Source organism: Notothenia rossii (genome assembly GCF_949606895.1).
Source record: "Notothenia rossii genome assembly, chromosome: 2".
In the NCBI taxonomy this organism is placed as follows: domain Eukaryota; kingdom Metazoa; phylum Chordata; class Actinopteri; order Perciformes; family Nototheniidae; genus Notothenia; species Notothenia rossii.
Genome location: NC_136904.1, coordinates 45,317,630 through 45,341,675, shown reverse-complemented (window position 1 = coordinate 45,341,675; position 24,046 = coordinate 45,317,630). Strand labels below are relative to the sequence as shown.

The 24,046-nt window shown below is 40.4% G+C and overlaps 1 protein-coding gene across 8 annotated transcripts in view; it reads left to right on the top strand.

Moving 5' to 3' along the window:
- nadsyn1 (NAD synthetase 1) overlaps positions 1-24,046 on the top strand; it is a gene marked incomplete at its 3' end in the record, with an annotated part of 115,243 nt that overhangs the window by 56,572 nt on the left and 34,625 nt on the right. For all 8 annotated transcript variants that reach the window (XM_079666776.1, XM_079666774.1, XM_079666780.1 and 5 more), the window contains exons 14-17: positions 7,991-8,159; positions 9,963-10,098; positions 11,449-11,555; positions 22,516-22,647. In XM_079666776.1, coding sequence (XP_079522902.1) covers positions 7,991-8,159; positions 9,963-10,098; positions 11,449-11,555; positions 22,516-22,647 — 544 coding nt within the window. The remainder of the gene's footprint in view (positions 1-7,990; positions 8,160-9,962; positions 10,099-11,448; positions 11,556-22,515; positions 22,648-24,046) is intronic.

Genomic DNA, 24,046 nt, shown 5'->3' with positions numbered 1-24,046 from the left:
AAATCTACACATATGTCCTTTTATCCTGGACTATGTCACTTGTGCTTTTATTGAGTTTTCACAACAATAATAACAGAATAACATACACAAATCAGTTGTAAAATAAAGCACAATAAATACTAGTTACCTGAAGAACTTCAATATTCACACATACTGTACAGGATTGAATTAGTCATTCACTTACTCATTGGTGTCAACCATGTAAATATTCCACTTTTCCCATTTCCTATTGAATGCATTCTCTTGGATTCTCAAAACATACGTCAACTTTTCCATGACAAAAATATCTTGAACAATTTCCAGCCACTGCTCCTGGGTCGGAGCGTTCACATTAAGCCAATTTCTAGTTATAGCTTTCTTACTCGCTGCAAGTAAAACCGTAGTCTAATATAGATCGCCTCCCATCACAACATCCTTAATGTTCCCAAGATACATCACCGGGCAGGTATTTGGGATTCCATACCCCATAATAATTTTTACAACTGCATTAACCTTCTCCCAATATGAGCTTATCTTTGTACAGTTCCAGAAAATGTGCGAGTGGTCAGCCTCCATGTTCCCACACAACCTCCAACACTGTTTCTGTACACCAAGTTGCCTGCTCTTTATTTTGGGTGTTATGAAAAAGCGAGTCAGGTTCTTCCAGCAGAATTCCCTCCATACTAATGAGTTTGTGGATGTAAATTGCGTCTCGAACATTTAAAACCATTCTTCCTCTAACATTTTTATTTGTAACTCCGCTTCCCATTTTGCTTTTATGTAGATAGACGATTCCCCCTTGTTTCCCCCCAAAGCCTGGTAGAAAGCAGAAATGATCCGAGGTATGTAGATATAGTGCAAAATGCGAGAGTGCATACATTTACACTTGTTTAAAATATCCACGTACTGTATCTGTGAACCAAATTTGAAGTTTTGTAGTTGTAGAAAAAAAATGAATTTAGTGATGAAATGTTCACTTGCAGAAAAATATATCATTTTAAAATATATTTTCCATTACAACTGCAACTTGGTTATTACAACCTCTCAAATCAGTCATTACAACTTCACGAATCTGCTTTGTGGCAGTATACATTTACGGCACTGCGGCCTTGACTTTAGCTACACTTCTTGCGATGAATGTGTCGCTCAAGTAATATTCACCTGTAGATGTGGGGGGAGGAACATGGGGAGGAAAGGGGGTTGGAGCGAAGGGGCGGAGCTATCAGAACGACGAGGCGCAAGCGGGTCACACAGCCATATAGTCCAAATATGGTCCGGCTGCGAACCGGATGACTGCGGGGCCCCGCATGTTGCCCCTTTCACACTAAAGGCCCTGACACATCTACCCGATTGTGGGAGTCAGAGGCCGTCAGAGTCAGTCGGGCATTCGCGGCACCCTACTCAGGTTGGTGTGTCCCGCACCGTCGTCTCTTTACGGCACATTTTCACACCTCCCGCGGGAGGCCAAAGAAAGTCGGGACAAATAAATCACTCTGATTGGCTGTTCAGCTTAGCGAGTCAGTGCATGAGAAGCGAAGCGGAAGTGAGGGACCAAAACAAACGATTAAGAAGGCACACACAGACAGTTAATCTCTTTCATTTTCTTCTCACCCGGACGCAAGAGTTTCTTTTTTATGTTTACATGTTTTGATCAACGAGAGAGAGTGAAAATGGAACCCAGACGCCATTTGTTGTTTGTTTATATCACGCAGCCTGTTCTTCTTCTCTCAGTGTATAAAACGCAGTCTGTCTTCCGGTTGTTGCCTCTTTTGAATGACGAATACACACTACTGCTGGCTGCTGGTAAGGACAGTTATTGCCACTGGTCAACTGAAGTCTTTGCGGTGTGTTCGTAGGCGGGCGTTACAGGCAACGTAGCGGACATAAAAGTCGGGACGCCTTCGGTACGCGTTCTTTGGCCTGAGGTTGGTGTGTAGCGGCCTTAACATGGTTCCAGGGCCAATTCGTGTGATTCTGTTTATTTGTACCTTACTTTGACCATCCGTTCGCATTCATTGATCATTGTGGAGAGAGGCAGACGTTTTGTTTTGTATTATAGCAGATCGGATGGAATCAATACATGGGCTGCACAGGTTGTCATGTCTGACTATCACAAGTAGAATCACAATGAAAAATAACATCTTTGATAATGTCTTCTGGCCAATCAGAATCAAGATAACGGCGTGTTTTTGTTGCAGGAAGTCCTGACGGAGAATACTTTTGCTGTAGTACATCTCTATGTACATCGATACAACATTATGTGTTGATAGAAATCAACACGTAATGAAATAAGACCCCACGGTTTGATGATTGATAGGTGTGTGGGCTGTCTGTCATTTTGACACACAGAACAATGTTATAATAAACAATACATACTGTATGTTAAATGGATATATCCGCCTTCTTTCATTTATCTTTCCATTCCCACAACAATATACATAAAGAAATGGCATATTTTGGACATAGTTCGTATGGTGATTAATCATGATTAATTAATTTTTAAGCTGTGATTAATCTGATTAACATTTTTAATTGTTTGACAGCCCTAGTTTTTTTTAAAGAAAAATTAACTTGTCCACATTGCTTGCCGAAAGGGCAGATCTGCTGGCACTAACAATGTCTCCTGCTGTGGAGAACACCCTCTTGCTAGGGACAGAGGTAGCAGATACAGCCAGGTAGCGCTTTGCTAACATGGCAACATAAGGATATTTGGCGTTTGTAATAGCTTTGGCTCGGTCTGAACTTTTTGCGAGTGGTGGAGGCTTGAATGCTAGTGGGAGTTGGGTTTGCACTTCAGTCTTTTTTCTTTTGGTACCGCCGGTGATATTCACGTTCGGGTGATGCCTTTTCAAATGAGTGTGCAAGTTTGATGTATTGCCAGCCGCGTAACCAATTTTAGTTGAACAATGCCGACAAACAGCTTTGGTTCAGTCCACCTGTCTTTGTCCGTCATCCTTGTACGTAACTGCGAAACCAAAATGTTCCCAAGACTTCAATGATGCTGGAGGATTTTCGAGCTCAACTTTATCTGCGTTCGCCATTTCGACAGTTCCACAAATTACTGACTAAATTTGAACGCATCCCTGTGACCAGCTCTCAAAGTATGCCTCTCGTCCAATGAAATGACTTGGTCGCTCTATGACGCGTTGAACCCAATGTGAGCAAATTACTCTGAATGCTGCGACGCAGCACCTGAGATTACTTCCAAAAAGTTGTCCACGTTCTCAATTTTTTACTTTTAACGTTATATCCGTTCGGTACACACGTGTACCGAACCGAAGGGCCGTACCGAATAATTTTGGTACGGGTACGTATACCGTTACACCCCTAGTTGCTATGCTAACATCACCCATTTTATACCAGAGAAACGTTCATAACAGCGTTGTGATGCCAAACAGCGTCAATTCAGACTGACACACATTCACTTATGGGGAATTGGGGATATGTATTAGCTGCTTGTGTGACAGTCAGACAGTGAACACTTTACAGCGCCCGCTGCTGTGAATTAACGGGAAAATAAACTCCAGTGGACGAGCAGCACTGCAGCGGTCGGTAAATGACGCTGAAACACATTAATAAACAATGAACCGCAGCACTCTGGAGAAAAGTATAAGGTTGGAGAAGTAGGCCTAGTTATTTAATTTAATCTGGCTTCGTATGATTAAAAGTAACAGGATCATCGACCCAACGCATGTCCCCCATTGTTGAAGACGCTGAAGTTGGCTTCCGATTCAGAGCTTCCGATTCGGCAGTTAAGGGGAAAGTTAAGGGAAATTTAATTTACAGCACTGAGCGAACAATCCTCCGTGTTTGAACCTCTTAAATCGCTGCATAGCCGATTTATTTGGACTTGATTATCCGAGAGACTCTAAAGATTCTTTATATCCCAGTTTGAGATTTGTGAAACCTTAATTATATTTGTGAGAAGAATTTAAAAAAAGGCAGATTTCAGTGCTTTTTTCGCATCTTGACCACATTGGACCAGGTCCTGATCTAAAACCACTATACCTAGACTCATTAAATCTGGAGTAGATTATCCGAGACAGGCTAAACATTCTTTATAACACAGTTTGAGATTTGTGAAACCTTAATTCTATTTGTGAAAATACAAAAAAGGAAGATTTTGCTGCTTTTTTACATCTAGACCACATTAGACCACCCAGCTAGCGGGGAACATTCTCACAACTTTGGCTAACGTTACCTATTGGTTCTAATAAGGTTTATAGTTTGCCACCTTTCTTTTGACTTCTAGTTCTCTTTCACCCTCTCATTCCAATAAAATTACATCGATTTGTATATTATTTGGCGAGTTAAGGGGGTTGGTTTCCAATCACTATCGGGAGCTAAAAATTAAGCAGCCATCTCACTTGGCTTGCTCACCGGAAGTCAGAGGTGGGAGTAAGTCCTACATGTGCAAGTCATGAGCAAGTCTCAAGTCTTGTCCTACAAGTATCAAGCAAGTCCCAAGTGAAAGTCAAGCAAGTCAAGTCAAGTCATTTCTCAGGTCAAGCAAGTCAAGTCATACGAAATTCTGATGAATAAACCCAGTTTCCGCATTTAAATCAGTTAAAAGACAGTGGTTATGAAAATGGATTCAACCCACACTATGATCTTCATTACATACACAGTTAATCATTTGAAATCTAATTTAGACCGATAAAAATCATATTAGATTCATATTAACCCTAGAACTGCAGACAATATAGCTCGGACTCAAAAAGTCTGTTCTAAAAGGTGGAATTCCAGGCAAGAAAATCAGATATGGCATTTGCCATTACACATATTTAATTTAAATGTATGTTAACACTTGAACCGCCAACAGCGTCAGCACCTACATAGATATCATTTTCAAACCATTTAATTTGTTCCTCTTCATCATTTCTTTATAAACTAAGTAGGACGATTTAAAACTCACTTAATTGGGTTAATTTAGAAATTGCTTCAGTTTATCATCATAACAGATCAAATAGTTCAGATTCATTTTACAGTAAATCAAGGAATGATGCACTTCTACAAACAAAAACAACATAATTAAAACATTTAAACAAACTACTAAAAGTAGATGAACTACATTATTCAAAAGTTTACAGTAACTTCTGATAATAACACAGGGGAAATAAACGAGGAATCTCTTTTCCTCTCTCTCTCTCTCCTGACAGCCAGTCAGTACCAGGGTTAGTTAAAATGAATCCCTTGGCGGTTCTAGTGTTAATTTACCGTTTTGTCTTCTCTTTGCAATGCTTTGTTGATTTGAAACCAAGTCTTACGTTAGCTTTCTAGCTAACACAACACATGCACGTACCTTTCTCTGTGGGTTTTGTTGTAGTGACGAATGGAGTTGGGTGTAGTGGTGGTCCTGTCACTGATCTTTATGCTGCAGACCCTGCATACCGCTGTTCTCTTCTTATTACCGTCATCGACAAAATAATCCTTGAATCCAAACTATTTTTGGAGTAACGCTAGCCGCTGCCATGTTAACTGAGACTCCTGCCTTCTAGTGGGTTGCCAGGTTTGCGCGCATGGCGCTATAATCACGTTTCGAAAAAACTAAACGTAATATCTCACTACAAAAACAAACGCAAATATTTAATTTCAAGTCATCTATCTCAAGCTTAAGTCAAGTCTCAAGTCATGAATACCAAGTCAAAGTCAAGTCAAGTCTTTTATCAATGTTAGTCAAGCAAGTCTCAAGTCTGACTCGAGTCAAGTCATGTGACTCGAGTCCCCACCTCTGCCGGAAGTCCTGGACTATGTTTTTAAATCATGGATGTACATATGTGTCTTATATTATAGTTAACTTGGTAAAGTATTACCCTCTGCTGTCAGTACGCTTTTCCATGTTTGTGATTGGTCAAATGCTGCTAACTCTGCCCCTTTCATATGAACGCCCTCAGTGTAGTGTTACTGAGTTGATAACCAGTGTTGTGAGAGTGCTAAACGGGATCAAGGTTGTTAGGGTTCGTTAAACCAAATAACTCAATGATAGCCAGGGTCTGTTGAACTGACTTGTTGTACAGGACCTGTGTTCCTGCACGTTGTACAAAACACAAGTCTGAGCATTCTCACACACTGTTCCTGTCGATGCTGTCCCTGTCTTAGGTTTGAAACTAAGTCATATGATAACACATACACTACACTGTCTATTGAGATTCCATCAACATTTAACTCAATACCACATCTGTATGTGAGGGAGGAATCTTATACAAAATGTACATCACCCCAAATTGATCATGTTGTTGATAGGGCGCACTGCGAATACAATTAGATTCTGTTGCTCCTTTGAAAAAGAAGAAAATAAAACTAAACTAGCTCCATGGTATAACCCCGATCTTACCTGTCATAGGTTAATCAGTCTTCCAAACTTGACCCTTTCTTCTATTCTATTACTTTTTTTTGGTTTTGCCTCATTCATTGGTAACATATCACCGCTAGTCCAGCTTTGAGGAGAAAGTTAATGCCATGAGTATATATTTTGTGATGGAAACTTCTGAGGCAATGGAGACGAGACTCAGAGAGACACAGGGAGAGCAGGAACTTTGATGGCAAACACTGATGGTTTATTTGGAGCTTCGGCCGGAGAATTCACAAGACATGTGCTGTGCCGTGAGTTGACACAGCGGATGCCAAACCAACTCTTCTGTAGTTCGAGTGTAATAATCAACATTCCTCATCAGCAAGACTAAACAAATATGGACCCTGAATCTAACTACAGCTGTCGTCCATAGAAAAGAATGTGCACCAGGGAACCTACGTTCGTGAACAATAAACTACCTCATGGCAGCTTGTGCTCTGTCATAGCCTCAACAATGCACCAAAGCTGCCCCTCCTTAACACTAGTACCGCCAGAGGTCGCTGTATACCTAAAACCGCCAACGGGTCAAATGTACCCGCTATTGATTTTCAAGTTACAATGTTCTTTATTTATCATACAGAACAGTGAGTTTTGATCGCACAGGGATGAAACTTATACCAATATAATCTGTGGACTCTCAGCTTTTGATATGATATAGTTTGTGCAGATAGCATGAAGTATAAAATATCGCTACCAGTGCTGATTTAAACGCTTGGTGCGAGACTTGTGTTTTGTTTAGGTACAAATCTCTCTATCTCTCTCTCTATCTATCTATAACTATCTATCAATCTATCTATAACTATTCTCTCTGTATCTCTCTATCCCTCTATCTATCAATCTATCAATCTATCTCTCTCTCTCTCTCTCAATCTATCTCTTTATAACGAACCGCAGTAGACAAAAGGCATTGCTATAGCAACAGGTCATGTTTACGCTGCATTTTCTATGAGGTAAATATTACCCGCTGGCGGATATGGGTATAAATGGCATTTCTTTTGGCGATTTTTTCAATCTGACTTCATATTGACCATTTTTAACAACAGAGGGTGCTACATACAGTAACACACTTTCAGGAAAAGTGACGGACTGGGAGACTTGAATATATTATTGAAAAAAAGTTACATACAATCAAAAAACAGCTGTGGGTAAAATTGACCCGTTGGCGGTTCTAGTGTTAAGAGAGATAGCAGCAATACCTAAGGCCCTACCTATGCGAGTGGAAAAGAGACAGTGAAAGGAGAAAACAATGAACTGTGTCAAAGGTTGAATACCTAAGCAAATTATTCCCTAACATCTTTAGATAGTTTGTTTCCTAGATTCTTGGGGCCAAGTACGATAACTTACATTTTGTCCTCCGTGTTAAACATAAAAAATGTGGTTTTAAGTCATTGAGGCAGTTTTGAATTTCATTTAGATGATTGGTTTCATCAGGCATGATAGATAAATATAATTTAGTGTCATTCGCATAACAGTGAAAATGCACCAAGTGATTCCTTATAATATTGCCTAACATAAACAAGATTCTTCAAGCGTAGTGGAACGCCATATCCTTTCATGTTGTCTTGACTTTTGCTTTATTTTGCGGGTTTCGCCATTATGCCATGGAGCTAGTCTTTGTTTTTTTTATAAGATTCCTCCCTTTTTCCTCCCCTCTCTAAGAAAGCCAGGTGCTGGAGGACGTCCGCAGAGTGGTAGGGGAGGACACCTACTGTCCCCAGAGCCCTGAAGAGCTGTGTGGTCACATGTTCACCACCTGCTACATGGCCAGTGAGAACTCCTCACTGGACACATGCAGCCGGGCCAGAGAGCTGGCGAATCAGATCGGCAGGTAGGCGAGACTGCACCTACAGGGCTTTCTTAGAAGACATTGTGAGATGCTACGTGCTGTAGCAACTAATAAGTGATGCAAATATGAGTTAATATTATCACAATCACTGTCATAATACTAGAGTGTGATACAAATAAATATGCCTAAGTAAACGTCTCTTTTTGAAGTTTTATCAATTGTATGCAATGGGCAGAGATTTAAAGCATACTGAGGGAAAAAGAAAATGTTGGAAAATAACAATGGCTATGTTGAAGTGTCACCTTCTTGCTGTGAGACATGAAAGTGATATCATCTAACTCTTGGCAGGGTTATGAGTGGATTTCTTTTAGTAACAAGAAACTAAAAAGCTGTATGTTTGGTGTAACAATGTTTCCTTTACATGAACAATGACGGGACGGATGAGTTACCGACCGACCATTAGGTAGCATGTTTACAATTCTTTATCAACCGAATTTAAGATAAATTGGAGTCAAGATTCCAGGAGCAAATTGTAAGATTACTGCCTCACAAGAAGGCTGAACAGGATACAAAAAATACAGTCTGAACATCATATATATTATTTTTTCAATCTATTTTTATTTATATCTTTATAAACAAGGACCGTGTATAGAATAACATTCATCTCAAAAACAGAAGAGATGGTTTATCGTTCCATAGGTTAAACATCATTATTAATACAGGCCAATATATAATTATCATTTTCTATTAGGTAGTCTAATTATTTCCTGTAGAGTTTTGATTTCTTTTAAACATAAATATGTGTCCCCGGTGTGTAAGGAGACTCACTAAGTGTCAGAAAATAAAACCCAAAACGGGGGTACAACGGAGCTGGTCCAGATTTGCTGCGTCATATCGACATTACTAAAATGTGGGCTGGTTTTACGTTGAACTCCTGGCCGTGGCCCAACCTATCTTCCCCATACACAGTCGCTAGCTGAATCCCCTCCCTCAGCTGTGTGTCTGTGTATTCAGCAGGATGTCTACGAGAGACCCTTAGAGTAAAGTTTAACAACAATATATATATATATGTAATACATATAATGGCACTGTAAAAACTGAATAAAGAACATGTCAAGCTATGTGCTGTATCAGAAACAATGCACGACTTGTTTTGGAAGTAATAAGGTCTTTGTTTACATTAGCAAGCATCGCTAACACTCAGAGTTAACCTGTACTGGAGAGAATACGTGTAAAGAAGCCGGAAATAAAAGGTACTGTCCTTGTGGTAAACCCGCAAGAGAGAAAGCGTTTGAGCTCCATACAGTTTCAGAAATAATGCTTGATGTGGTTTGGAACATAATATGGCGTTTAATCACGGCAGCGTTTAGCTGAGTTTCTGCTGGTAGACAGCCTTCTCTTCACAGACCTCACTGCTTGCATGCGGAGGCTCAAAATGGGCGTGGGCAGCAGCAGCTCCAAAGGGGCGTGGCCAGCAGCAGCTCGGTTACATTTAAAGGGCCAGACCCAGAATCAGCACTTTATTAACAGGGCTGAAATAGAGTGGTGCAGTGACGAGTCCTAAAACCCGGAAGTGAGTTAGCATTTTACCACTACCGGTTCCCTTGTCTCAGAGAACCCATGCGCAGTTTACTTCCGGGTAAATACGTCATCCCTGCACCACTCTATAGAAGGGTATGACGCATGCTACAATTGGTGATCTGTTTGGTATTTTGAGCAAAACACTTCAGAGACATGTTTTGTATAGATATGGTCCTATAATATGTTGTTCAAATATAGCGTAATAAGTGAGCTTTAAAGTTGCTTTGAAATAAACATGTCATCTTTTTATCTCTTGGTCTGCAGCACACACATGAATATTAACATAGATATGGCGGTGAAAGGCATTCTGGGTATCTTCTCCGTGGTTACTGGAAGCTGGCCAAAGTTCCGCGCTTATGGAGGCAGCCCCAGAGAAAACCTGGCTCTGCAGAACGTCCAGGTCAGACCCTCTCACACTGAGTTTCTCACCACTCCGCATACTGCATTCATTTTTTCCTTTACACAATTTATTGCTTTTCACTCGTGGTGTCTGTTAAGCTTTTTCCATCTATAAGTATAATCAGTAGGGATGGGTATTGAGAACCGGTACTAAGTCAGTACTGGTACCTGATTGGACGGTATTGGTATACCGTTAAACCGCTGGACAAACGGTGCTGCTATCGGTATATGAATAACGCTACTTCCTTAGCTTAAACAATTCTGGTTGGTTGGGAACCCTCATCCCGTGTGACGTATCCGGTTTGAGTACCACTCTGATTGGCCCACTGTGAATGCCACTCGTCATCTCTCCTAACAGCGCTCTTATTATTGTGAGTCTCCCGGGGGCAGACCTTAGCAGGGGCAGACGCATCATCTTGCTAGAAACAGCGTTTCAAGGCTTCTTAACATTTAACAACCTAATAATTATGCATACCCACTTAACGGGAAGAAACTCAGCTAACAGACGATATTAACCATTTTACCTAAACAGAACAGAAGTCCAACACCAAGAGTCTAAATCAACACTTAGCAAAACGGGCTAACGGGGCTAACGGCTACTTTAGCACATAACTGGCAAAAGCGATCTTCTCTACGTAATTCTAAACGGTTAATCCAATGTATCTGTGTAACTTTAAAATGATTACTGATAATCCATCATTACAATTATAAATAATAAACGCAATAAATGGATTATAATTGTTAGCCGACCGGAGCTTCCGGTTTAGGAGGTGCCCTAATTACCGCCCCCTTTCCAGAGACACACTGTCAAAAACACTCATACCTGCTTGGTATGACATTGAAAAAGTTACATTAAATAATAAATACAAATAAATTACAATAAAATGACTGTTGTTTAATCTTCACATCTTGTAATCATGTCTATAATTTTGAGCACCAAATTATTGAAAAGTATCGAAAAATACCGGTATCGATAAAATCCTAACGATACCCATCCCTAATAAGCAGTGCCTATCCAGGCTAAAAATCCCTGTGTACCCACCAGGGGGAGTTTCTCCCACACACTGTAAAGGAGATGAACAGTCAGAGACAGTGATGATATAATGATTGTTTTGACTAAGATTTAAGGAGCCACAGAAATGTCTCATCTCTAAAAGAAGTGTGTGTGTGTGTGTGTGTGTGTGTGTGTGTGTGTGTGTGTGTGTGTGTGTGTGTGTGTGTGTGTGTGTGTGTGTGTGTGTGTGTGTGTGTGTGTGTGTGTGTGTGTGTGTGTGTGTGTGTGTGTGTGTGTGTGTGTGTGTGTGTGTGTGTGTGTGTGTGTGTGTGTGTGTGTGTGTGTGTTTCTCGGCAGGCTCGGGTCCGAATGGTCCTGGCCTACCTGTTTGCCCAGCTGGGTCTGTGGGCCCGGGGGAAGCCGGGGGGACTGCTGGTGCTGGGTTCAGCCAACGTAGATGAGAGGTATTACGTGTGAGAAAATAAATGCTGCTAAAACCCATATTTACAAACCACATCACATTAATGAATCATGAATGCACATACAGTCCACACTGTCCAGTTCTATATTATATTAGTGTAATTAAAAAAAGTTTATGATGAATAGGAAAGACCAATAAAATGTCACGTACAAAACCTGACATGATACATTTCATTCACCTTGAACAGGGGTGCCCACACTTTTTCAGCTTGGGAGCTACTTTTAAAATGACCAAGTCAAAATGATCTACCTACATTAAAAATGCTAAACATATATTTATATATATACCTTATGTTGGTGTACCTTGCATAACTTCATGAACCCGTATGGCACAATACAACTCTGTAAATGTTTGGTCATTATGTCAATTGTATACCCTTTCTTGGTAACACTTTGTATTAAGGTACACAAATTAACCATCAACTAGTTGTTCATTATCACGCATATTAGCAGTATATTGGCTCTTTATTAATCATCATAAAACACTTATTAATGCCTTATTCTACATCACCATATTCTACAAGTAATAAGCCATTAGTTGAGAGGTTTTCCTCAATAACCCTCTAATTAGTGCTCATTTATTGCAAGGAAGGAAGTTGTTGTCCATGAGTTTTGGTCTTAATATGCTCTGCTCAATATGGGCCTAATAAGGCAGTAGTACCACAAGAATAGTATTTCTCCCATAATAACACTTAACAAATAGGATCTATTCTTATGTAACAAGACATGAAATTATAAATGTTAATTGTGTCTAAATAACTCAAAATTAGGTATTTATATCAAAGAATATGTTCCCTATTTTAAAGTGAAGTCTTGTTCATAACCAATAAGCTAGTAGTCGCAATAAATAAGCACTAATTAGAGGGTTATTGAGGAAAAACTCTCAACTAATGGCTACTAGCTGATGGTTAATTTGTGTACCTTAATATAAAGTGTTACCCCTTTCTTTAGTAGAATTGTATATATTGGAAGGCTAACTAGGTAATCAGCTCCCCGGTGAATTGCAGCTGGCGCGGTTGACTGCGCATGCGTGGTGAACTGCGTGTTAGAAAAGATGAGATCTCAGACTGGCTTACCTGTACTGTATGTCAATCAAGTGGCAAATGCCATAGTAAGGATGGATGATAGGCTAACTTTTTTTTTTTTTTTTAAATGCCATGCGATCTACCTTTGCGATCAACGTATTGGGCACCCCTGACCTTGAACATAACAAACCAAACCAGGATAAAACGTATTATTTTATTAACATCTGACGGTTTCTTTGACAGAAATTAGCATAATTGTTCGAGGACAATCTTCCCGATTGCGCCTGCTGGCAAACCAAGATACAAAAGGTTTCTTTATTGTTTTTCTTCATGATATTTCATTCAAAAATATTCACAAAAATACCTTTTCATTGAAGTAAAATTATCGAAAGAAAAGAAAAAGTTGACTTTAAATAAATATTTTTCTCCAAACATCTGTGCCACAATTATTGGCACCCCTAGAAAATCCTATGTTTAAAATCTAACTGAAGTATATTTCCAGTCGTATCTTACATTTTTAGGTTCACCTGTTTGATTAGGAACTCTTAATTGGTCAACCATGACTTCCTGTTTCACTGGAGTATTAATATGAGGTGACACAGGCCAAAATTCCCTTTGTCATTCATCACTATGGGAAAGACCCGAGAACACAGTGATGATCTGCGACGGAAAGTTGTTGAGCTGCACAAATTAGGAAATGGATATAAGAAAAATCTTTAAACAGTTGAAAAGGCCAATTTCCACTATCAGGGCAATAATTAAGAAGTTTAAAGCAACAGGAGATGTTAAGAATCAGCCTGGAAGAGGACGTGTGTGTACAATGACACCACACACAGTGAGGAAGATGGTTCGACTGGCAAAAGAATATCCAAGGATCACAGCTGGAGAATTGCAGAGGCTAGTTTAGTCTTGGGGTCAGAGTCTCCAAAACGACCATCAGACGCCACCTACATCACCACAAGTTATTTGGGACGGTTGCCAGAAAAAAGCCATTGCTGTCATTTAAAAACAAACTAAAGCGCCTACAGTTTACCAAACTTTACTGGGACATTGAATTGGATAGGGTTATATGGTCAAATGAGACCAAAATAGAACATTTTGGCAACAAACGTCAAAGGTGGGTTTGGACAGAAAGATAGCCATACAGAAAAGCACCTCATGCCCACTGTGTGGCCCACAAGTATGGTGGTGGATCTTTGATGTTGTGGGGCTTTTTTTCTTCCAAAGGCCCTGGACATCTTGTTAGGATACATGGTATCATGGACTCTATCAAATACCAGCAGATATTAAATGAAAACAACCTCAGCTTAAAATGTTTTGTGTCACACAGAACGATTTTAAAAGCAATGTATTCCTATTAGTAATGTGTTTCGTGCCTGCAACACATCTTTTCCTCCGGTCGGGTCTTGCAAGACTGGAAGCTGTGTGGTTCATAAAAACATGTTCTTACTCAATATCAAGCGACGATTATTGTTTTTATTTAAAATCGTATAATGTCGGACTTGTTTTGCCATCCGTGAGGAAAAGAAATGGGGCTCAGAGCCTCAGAATACTGAAATCTGTATTTTTAAAATCTTTTTTACTTCTAATTTGTTATTCTTTTCTAAATAACACACTGTTATTTACTCAACAATAACACACAATTATCCTTGTTTTTATTTATTTGTTTAATTCTACAATCTCGGGCTTGTTTGGCGTCCGTCAGGAACTGAATTTCAAAATAAAGTAACAGAAAACAGACGTAGGGCTATAAGGGACATTTGGAGCATCAATCAATCAATCAATCAATCAATCAATCAATCAATCAATCAATCAATCAATCAACCAATCAATCAATCAATCAATCAATGTTTATTTATATAGCCCTATATCACAAATGTTACATTTGTCTCAGTGGACTTCACAGTTTGTACAGCGTATCAGTATGACAATACGACACCCTTTGTCCTTTGACCCTCACATCGTACAAGGAAAAACTTCCGGAGAAAACCCACAGTTTAAAGGGAAAAATGGGGGAAACCTCAGGGAGAGCAACAGAGGAGGGATCTCTCTCCCAGGACGGACAGACGTGCAATAGATGCCGTGTGTACATTGAAAAGATAATACATTTGCAACATAGGTAGTCCAAATGTTTGGAAATGCATGTGTGTATAATAGGAAGATGAATCCATGAGAATATCCTTCCAGGACTTAGGATCCAGGACCACAGCCACGACTCAAGATCCAGGACTAGCGATCCATGACACAGGACCGCAGGATCATCCATGACTCCGGATCCCGGCGTATATAGACACCAAAAAGAAAGAAATTTGGGGAAGCTGGGTTAATCGGAACATGAGAGTACACAGGTATAGACAGAGAGAAGGAAGAAGTAAGATGTCCCCCGACAAACTAAGCCTTTATCAGCAAAACTAGGGGCTGAATCTAATCAGCCCTAACTACACTGAACAAAAATATAAACGCAACACTTTTGTTTTTGCTCCCATTTTTCATGAGATGAACTCAAAGATCTAAAACATTTTCTATATACACAAAATAACCATTTCTCTCAAATATTGTTCACAAATCTGAAATAATCTGTGATAGTGAGCACTTCTCCTTTGCCGAGATAATCCATCCCACCTCACAGGTGTGGCATATCAAGATGCCGATTAGACAGCATGATTATTGCACAGGTGTGCCTTAGTCTGGACACAATAAAAGGCCACTCTGAAACGAGCAGTTTTGCTTTATTGGGGGGATCTGGGGGGGTCCGAAAACCAGTCAGTATCTGGTGTGAGGGTTAGGGTTAGGGTAATGTTGTGAATCGAGTGGCCCATGGTGGTGTTGGGGTTATGGTATGGGCAGGCGTATGTTATGGACGATGAACACAGGCCACTCGATTCACAACATTACCCTAACCGTAACCCTAACCCTAATCCTAACGGCCCGTCTACACTACCGGCACCAACAAATCTTGAAGCTGGGCGTTTCTGAAGCTTGGCGATTTTTTGCGAGCAACGCGACCAACAACCAATCACATGAATCTCCCGCCCCCGACATACAAAGCAATAGCAATGTTAAAACGAAGTAAACTGGATATAAACTCTCCAAACAGGCGAAAAACCTACCAGTTTCACCCACTGTCTCTGCCACCTCCCTCCATGCCTGGTTCCTCCGGTTTGTATCCCGGTAAATAGTTCTGGTCATAAAGAACCGGGTGATTTGCTACCGTAATATCTCGTTTGGAATATGAGGAAATAAACTGCGGTCTGGCTCTCCCAGCTTGCACGCGGTTTGATTGGCTGCGCTTGCACTGGCGGGATTTGCATAAACGGGATTTGATTGGCTGATGCCAAGCATCGAGCCTCAAAAGTTGAACATTGTTCAACTTTTGATGCCGATAGATGCTCGTGATGCTTGCAAAGCCATGCCATGCTCCCCACAATGCAGTTCGGCGAAGATTAAAAATCTTCTACGTCACCCCATTCAAGTGAATAGGCGAAGCGTTGAAAGCATTTTTCGATGCCTGTAGTGTAGACGGGCCGTAACCCTCACACCAGATACTGGCTGGTTTTCGGACCCCCCCAGACCCCCCCAATAAAGCAAAAATGCATGTTTCAGAGTGGTCTTTTATTGTGGCCAACCTAAGGCACACCTGTGCAATAATCATGTTGTCTAATCAGCATCTTGATATGCCACACCTGTGAGGTGGGATGGATTATCTCGGCAAAGGAGAAGTGCTCACTATCACAGATTTTTTCAGATTTGTGAACAATATTTGAGAGAAATGGTTATTTTGTGTATATAGAAAATGTTTTAGATCTTTGAGTTCATCTCATGAAAAATGGGAGCAAAAACTAAAGTGTTGCGTTTATATTTTTGTTCAGTGTATAAGCTTTATCAAAAAGGAAGGTCTTAAGCGCACGGATAGGGTGTCTGCCGCCCGAACATAAACTTGAAGCTGATTCCACAAAAGTGGAGCTTGATAAGAAAAGGCTCTGGCTCCCATTGTACTTTTAGAGACTCTAGGAACAACCAACAACCCTGCATTCTTGGAAAGCAATGCCCTAGTAGGACAGTAGGGTATAATGAGTTATTTAAGGTAAGATGGCGCCTGCCCATTAAGGGCTTTGTAGGCGAGAAGAAGAATTTTAAATTCTATCCTGTGTTCTATAGGGAGCCAGTGTAAGGCAGCCAAAACACGAGTAATGTGGTCCCTTTTCCTAACTCTGGTTAGTACACTAGCTGCAGCATCAGCTGAAGCGACTTGACACCCCGATAATAAGGAGTTACAATAATCCAGCCTTGAAGTAACAAATGCATGGACTAGTTTCTCTGCATCGTTTTGAGGCAAGATATGCCTGATTTTTGCAATGTTACCTAGATGGAAGAAGGCGGTCCTTGAAATTGATTTTATGTGGGTGTTAAAGGATAAATCCCGATCAAATATAACACCAAGATTCCTTACAGTCTCACTGGAGGCCAAATTAATGCCATCCATAGTTAGTATATCTTTAGATAATTTGTTTCGTAGATGCTTCGGGCCAAGTACAATAACTTCAGTTTTGGTCGTGTTTAACATCAAAAAATGTAAGGTCATCCACGTTTTTAAGTCCTTGAGGCAATCTTGAATTTTATTTAGATTATTAATTTCATCAGGCTTGATGGATAAATATAGTTGAGTATCATCCGCATAACAATGAAAGTTTACAGAATGATTCCTTATAATATTGCCTAACGGAAGCACATATAATGTGAACAAAATAGGTCCGAGCACTGAGCCCTGTGGCACTCCATGGCTAACTTTGGTTTGCGTGGAGGATTCATCATTGACACGTACAAACTGAGAGCGTTCAGATAGATAGGACCTAAACCAGCCTAAAGCAGTTCCCTGTATGCCAACTAAGTGCTCTAGTCTTTGCAATAGGATATCATGGTCGATAGTATCAAATGCAGCACTGAGATCGAGCAAAACAAGAATAGAGACAAGTCCCTTGTCTGAGGCTATTAGAATGTCATTTGTGACTTTAACCAGAGCTGTCTCTGTGCTATGATGTGTTCTAAAGCCAGACTGAAAATCTTAAAATAAATCATAGTTTTTTAAGTAATCACACAGCTGTTTTGCGACTGCTTTCTCAAGAATTTTTGAGAGGAACAGAAGATTAGAAATAGATCTATAGTTGGCTAAAACCTCTGGATCGAGATTGTGCTTTTTAAGAAGCGGTTTTATCACTGCTACTTTGAATGATTGTAGAACATAGCCTGATAATAAAGACATATTCATAATATTTAATAAAGAAGTGCTAATTAATGGAAAAACTTCTTTTAACAGCTTAGTTGGAATCGGGTCTAAGATACACGTTGATGGTTTAGAAGAGAGGATCATTGAATTTAATTGTTAAAGGTTTATGGCTGAAAAGCATTCTAGTTTACTATCTAGTGTAATATTAGAACTTACGTTTCTGGGAGCTGTTGATAATACTATACTGGTCAAAGGCAAGAGTTCATTAATTTTGTTTCTAAGAGTAACAATTTTATCGTTAAAAATGCACATAAAATCATTACTACTGAGTGCTATGGGAATAGAAGGCTCAATCGAAATGTGGCTCTCTGTCAGCCTGGCTACAGTGCTGAAAATAAATCTTGCATTATTCTTATTCTCATCTATTAATGAAGAGTAGTAGGCTGCTCTCACTTTACGCAGTGCTTTCTTATATTCATTGAGAGTAATATGCCAAATTAAACGAGATTCTTCAAGTTTAGTGGCACGCCATATCCTTTCAAGTTGTCTCGACTTTTGATTTATTTTGCGGGTTTCGGCATTATGCCATGGAGCTAATCTATGTTTTATTTTCTTCTTTTTCAAAGGAGCAACAGAGTCTAATTTTATTCGCAGCGCATCTGTAGCACTATCAACAACATGATCAATTTGGGGTGGTGTACATTTTGTAGAAGTTTCCTCCCTTACATGCAGACATGCTATCGAGTTAAGTATTGGTGGAATCTCTTCCTTAAATTTGGCTATAGCACTAACAGATAGGTTTCTGCTGCAGGAGCTTTTGGCTAATGCTTTGTAGTCTAGTAAAAGTACTTCAAAAGTTACTAAGAAATGGTCGGATAAAGCAGGATTATGCGGTTCGACTAATAGTTGCTCAATTTCAATACCATAAGTCAGAACAAGGTCGAGAGTGTGATTATAGCAGTGGGTTGGTTTATTTACACTCTGACAGAAACCAACATTATCTAATATAGAGTTAAATGCAACAGTAAGGCTATTTTTATCATCGTCAACATGAATATTAAAGTCATCTACGATAATTACTTTATCTGTTTTAAGTACCAAAGTTAATAAAAACTCAGAGAATTCTGATAAGAATTCTGAATAAGGACCTGGTGTACGGTACACTGTAACAAATAAGATTGGCTGCAAAGTTTTCCAGGTTGGATGCGTAAGACTAAAAACGAGGCTTTCAAAGGAGGTATAATTTAATTTTTTGTTTAGTATTGATAAGTAAACTTGAGTCAAAGATTGCTGCAACTCCTCCTCCTCGGCCCGTGCCTCGGGCAATATGAGTATTGATATGGCTGGGTGGAGTGGCTTCATTTATGCTGACATATTCTTCATGTCTCAACCAAGTTTCAGTGAGACAGCATATATCAATATTATAATCTAATATTAAATCATTTACCAATATTGCTTTAGATGCTAGAGATCTTATGTTTAAGAGACCACATTTAATCTTCCTGTTTTGTTGCACTGTAGTAGTTGTTACATTTACTTTTATTAGGTTACTATGTATGACACCTGTATTAGGTTTTACCTTAAATTGTCCTTGGGCAGACACACACACCGTTAATATTGGGTATTTTATTGGGTTCGGGATTCTTATGGATGACTGCCTAGGAGAGAGCGCAGAGAAGCGTGTAAGACTGCGACTCTGCCTCCTGGTCTCAACTCCAGTTTGTCATGGATTAAGTCCACAAAGCTCTGAAATGTTTGCTGAAATGAGATCTGCAACTTCCAAAGTAGGATGAATGCCGTCTCTCTTAATCAGATCAGGTTTTCCCCAGAAGGCTGTCCAATTATTTACGAAGCCCACATTGTTTGCTGGGCACCACCAAGACAACCAGTGCTGAAATGATGACATGCGGCTATACATGTCATCATTGATCAGATTGGGGAGGGGACCAGAGAAGATTACGGTGTCCGACATTGTTTTAGCATAACTACACACCGACGCCACATTAAGTTTGGTGCATTCTGATTGGCGTAAACGAACATCATTACCACCGACGTGAATAACAATCCTACTGTATTTACGTTTATTTTTAGCCAGCAGTTTAAGATGCGCCTCAACGTCGCCCGATCTGGCCCCCGGAATGCATGTGACTGTGGAGGCTTCGGTCTCTAAATTCACTTGTCTCATAATAGAGCTACAAATAACTAGAGTTGGCTTCTCAGCGGGTGTCTCGCTGAGTGGGGAATATCTGTTAGATACGTGAACGGATGGGGACCTGCGGGTTTCGCGTTATGCGATACACACCCACTGAATGCTGTGAAGTGCGCTGGTTTCATCGAGCTGTTGGCTAGTTTTTCCCCACAGAAAAAACCCAATGCCTGGGTCGGGTTGCCGTTTGTTGACGTGAATCCCATCAAAGCATACGCCTCCTGATATTGACGGCATTTTGTTGGCTCAATTTTGGCTCTCTTTTTTTCTCCGTTGTGCACGTTCCCTGCTGTAGTGCTGCTACGTTCTAACCACGATTCAATTTCTATTTGTTATGATCTAATATTGCAACTGGCTTCACGCTCCTTGTGGTTCCGGGCTACAGCCTGATTTAGCTCTGGTTCTTCCTGTTTCCACCGCAGCGGAGCCGGCTCTAAGTACCGAAAACCGGTTCTTAGCTGGCCCCACTCGGCTGCCCGGCAAGAACCAATACTTCACGCTTACGTCGGAGGGGGGCGAGATTATCCTGAGCAATTACAGTTAATGGCGAGTACGGCAAATAAAAGTTTTAACAAGCAGTAGCGCTGAGAAAAGTGACCAGGAAAGCACAAGAAGCCTTTTTGGTTCTAGGAATATTTTATATAAAATTATGTTTTCTATTTTACTAATTGTACTATGATTATTTTTTGTAATCATGCATGGTATCTTTTTAATTAACCTTTTTTTTATCTCACGTACCCCCTGCAGTACCCCAACGTACCCCCAGGGGTCCACGTACCCCCATTTGAGAATCACTGTTCTAGAGCAGGGGTTCCCAAACTTTTCAGCCCGCGACCCCATAAATAACAGTGCCAGAGACTGGCGATTTGTAATCTGTTCTAGAAAAACGAGGTTTTTTTTAGGATTTCAAGAAGCATATAGAACAAACAATGGATATATTTTATGAACATTTATCCATGCTAAAAGTAGATTTAGATGTGTTAGGAGTGAGATAGAGATTATTATCTAATATATGCATCCAATGAAGCATTGCATGAAGTCTGTTGATGATCAGAGGCTGTTGTTGGGGCCGCATAAACTTTTTTATTTTTGTTTTGTAGGCAGACCATGCTGGCCAGCCCAATGGTCACCAAGGTTCATGTTTTAATAGCATTTTTTTTTTAAAAAGCCCACGCGAGTCTAACGCGAAAAAATGGCTTAGACCTCAGAGAGTTAAACTTGGGCCTGCGACCATAGTTTTACTGTTATGTACTGTTGGAGTGGTAAGCAGGCCTATTGTTTTTGGATATGTGTGGAGTTAGGTAGTCCGTGAGTGTTTTTTTTATTGGTTAAGACGGTCCTTGGTATGAAAAAGTTTGAGAAACACTGCGCTAGTGGATCAACGGGGGGAGCCTTGCTGCGGGGAAATTATACAGATGGCCAGTTATTATTAATAATATTTTTTTTTGTAAGGGCCAGGGCATTCTATCAAGGATATAGAGAGACCCAGAATAATATCTGATTGTTTGCATTTAAAGAAAGACAAACAAATCAACATAACAATGTAATATAATAATAATATAAATCAACAACACAGATACGGTTCTCATTTATTCATTTTATTTGAATTGTATTTATATAGTTAATTACATTTTTTGTTTGTTTTATCTGAGTGTTCTGGGTATTCTCTTAATACCTTGAAGGCCCTGACGGTTCACCACTGGTGTGATGGTTCTTTTCTAGGAAATCATACATCATGCGATATATACTGTTAAACAGTTGGGCCTTTGTTATCATGTGCACCTCTGTCCTTGAAAGAGCACATTCAGTATTTTCCCCAACAAATAACAATAGTAATAATACATTATATTATTATAATAATACAAGCAAAGGAAGTTTCTCTTCTCTCATGTACTTTTTTCTTTTTACATAGTAACTGTATGATTCACCATCGCAAAATCTGACATGACTCAGATTCAGATCGTACAGATCAGGACCCATGCTACAGTGTTTGCCATGCAATAGGTCACCTTTGAATTTCTTATGTGATCAATGCTTCAGGGAAAATGTATGCTCAGCAACCAATATTTAAACACATACAGGCAAACACACGTCCTGGTAGCTTACTTGGTAAATGTTTCATAACCTCACATCATCATGGGGAGGTTAAGTGATTGCGGCGGTGATAACATGCAAAAACCTGTTTCAGTTATAAATAAACATGCAGTGTTTTAAAGTCTGAGTTTGAAGGTTTATCCTCCTAAATCGGCCCTGTCATGTCATTAACTTACCTAAAACAACAGACCCCCCCCCTCCCCCCAATGCTTTTCTGTTGGCTTTCTGCTAACAGACATTCATATTTGGGGTTAGGAGGCTTTACAGAACTGTTCATTTGCTAAACAGTACTAATGAAACCATGTGAGTCTAGCTAAAGCGGAAGATAAATGTTCTTTTTTTTGTAGAGAAATATCACAGCCAAATTTCTCTCCTGAATGACTCTTCCTGTTCAGTCTGACAGGCTACTTCACGAAGTATGACTGCTCCAGTGCTGACATCAACCCCATAGGAGGCATCAGCAAGACGGACCTGAAGAGCTTCCTGCTGTTCTGTGTAGAGCACTTCCATCTCCCCGCCCTCAGAGGGTAAGCTGTTAGCACTGAAAACACACACACACCTAACAGAGGGAGGGATTACTAGGCTAAATATGAAATTAGGCTTATTTTATCACCCGTTCACTAAACACTTCAGATGTAAAAGTAAAGGTACCTCCGGGATTTATGTGGAATATGTTAAAACACCAGCTTGAGAAACGTAATGGTGTTGCCAAGATTTGACATTAGATTCAAGATTTATTGTCATATCTTATTCACAACTACGATATGGTACCGCCTGCCAGACGGCAGCAGACAGAACAGTTTGTGGCTGAGGTGATGGGGGTCTTTGATAATCCTGAGGGTTTTCTTCCTGAGCCGCTGGGAGTAAAGTTCCTCCATGGATGGCCGCTCCGTCCTGTAGAGTCTTACGGTTGGGGGCGGTGCAACTGCCATACCAGGCCGTGATGCAGCCAGGCGGGATCCGCTCGTCTATGGACCTGTTTGCTCTGTAGGCAAACTGCAGGGGGTCCAGAGAGTCAGGAAGGGAGGAGGTGATGAAGGTTTTGACTAACCGCTCAAAGCACTTCATGATGATGGAGGTGAGTGCTACTGGGCGGTAGTCATTGAGCCTGGTGATTTTTTTCTTTTTGGGGACAGGAACGATGGTGGAGTGTTTGAAGCATTCGGGGACTACAGACTGCAGCAGGGACCTGTTGAAGATGTCTGTGAACACCTCTGCCAGCTGAACTGCACACACCCTGAGAACACGGCCGGGATGCCATCAGGTCCAGGAGCCTTGTGTGGGTTAACCCTTTTAAAGGATCTACACACATCTGCCCTGTTTAAAACAAAAGGGCAGGGCTCTTGGTCCTTCTGTACCTCCACAGCCTGGCTGCTCTCAAAACGTGCGTAAAAAGTATTCAGCTCATCTGGGAGAGAGATGCGCACACACTGAGTCCCCCAGCACCACCTGCTGCTCCTTTGTAGTCAGTCACTGTCCTTAGTCCCGCCCACATGTCACAGCCTCTGAAGTCAGACTCTACTTTTTCTTTGTAGTGTCTCTTTGCACTGCTGTGTCATGTCATTCAGTTGACATTTATCCATAGCAGACATGCCTGCTCGAGCAGTTTGGGGTTAGGTATTGTAACTGCAGAAAAGTGATATAGCTGTGTCAGATACATTTTTACAAAATCCCCTGGAGGTCTGTTGCAGAGTTAAGTAAAAGCAAAAGTGTTTGTTGCTGGAATATATTTAACTAAAAGCTGACTTGGTGCGTAGTTTGAAACTCTGTGGCTCTACAGCGAGCTTCCTCTCCACAGTTCTTCAGCACTGTTAAAATAAACCTACCATGAAAATGATGGACTGTTAATTTCTTTGTAAGTGGGCAAACTTACAAAATCTGCAAGAGATCAAATACTTATTTCCTCCACTGTATATAACACATCAT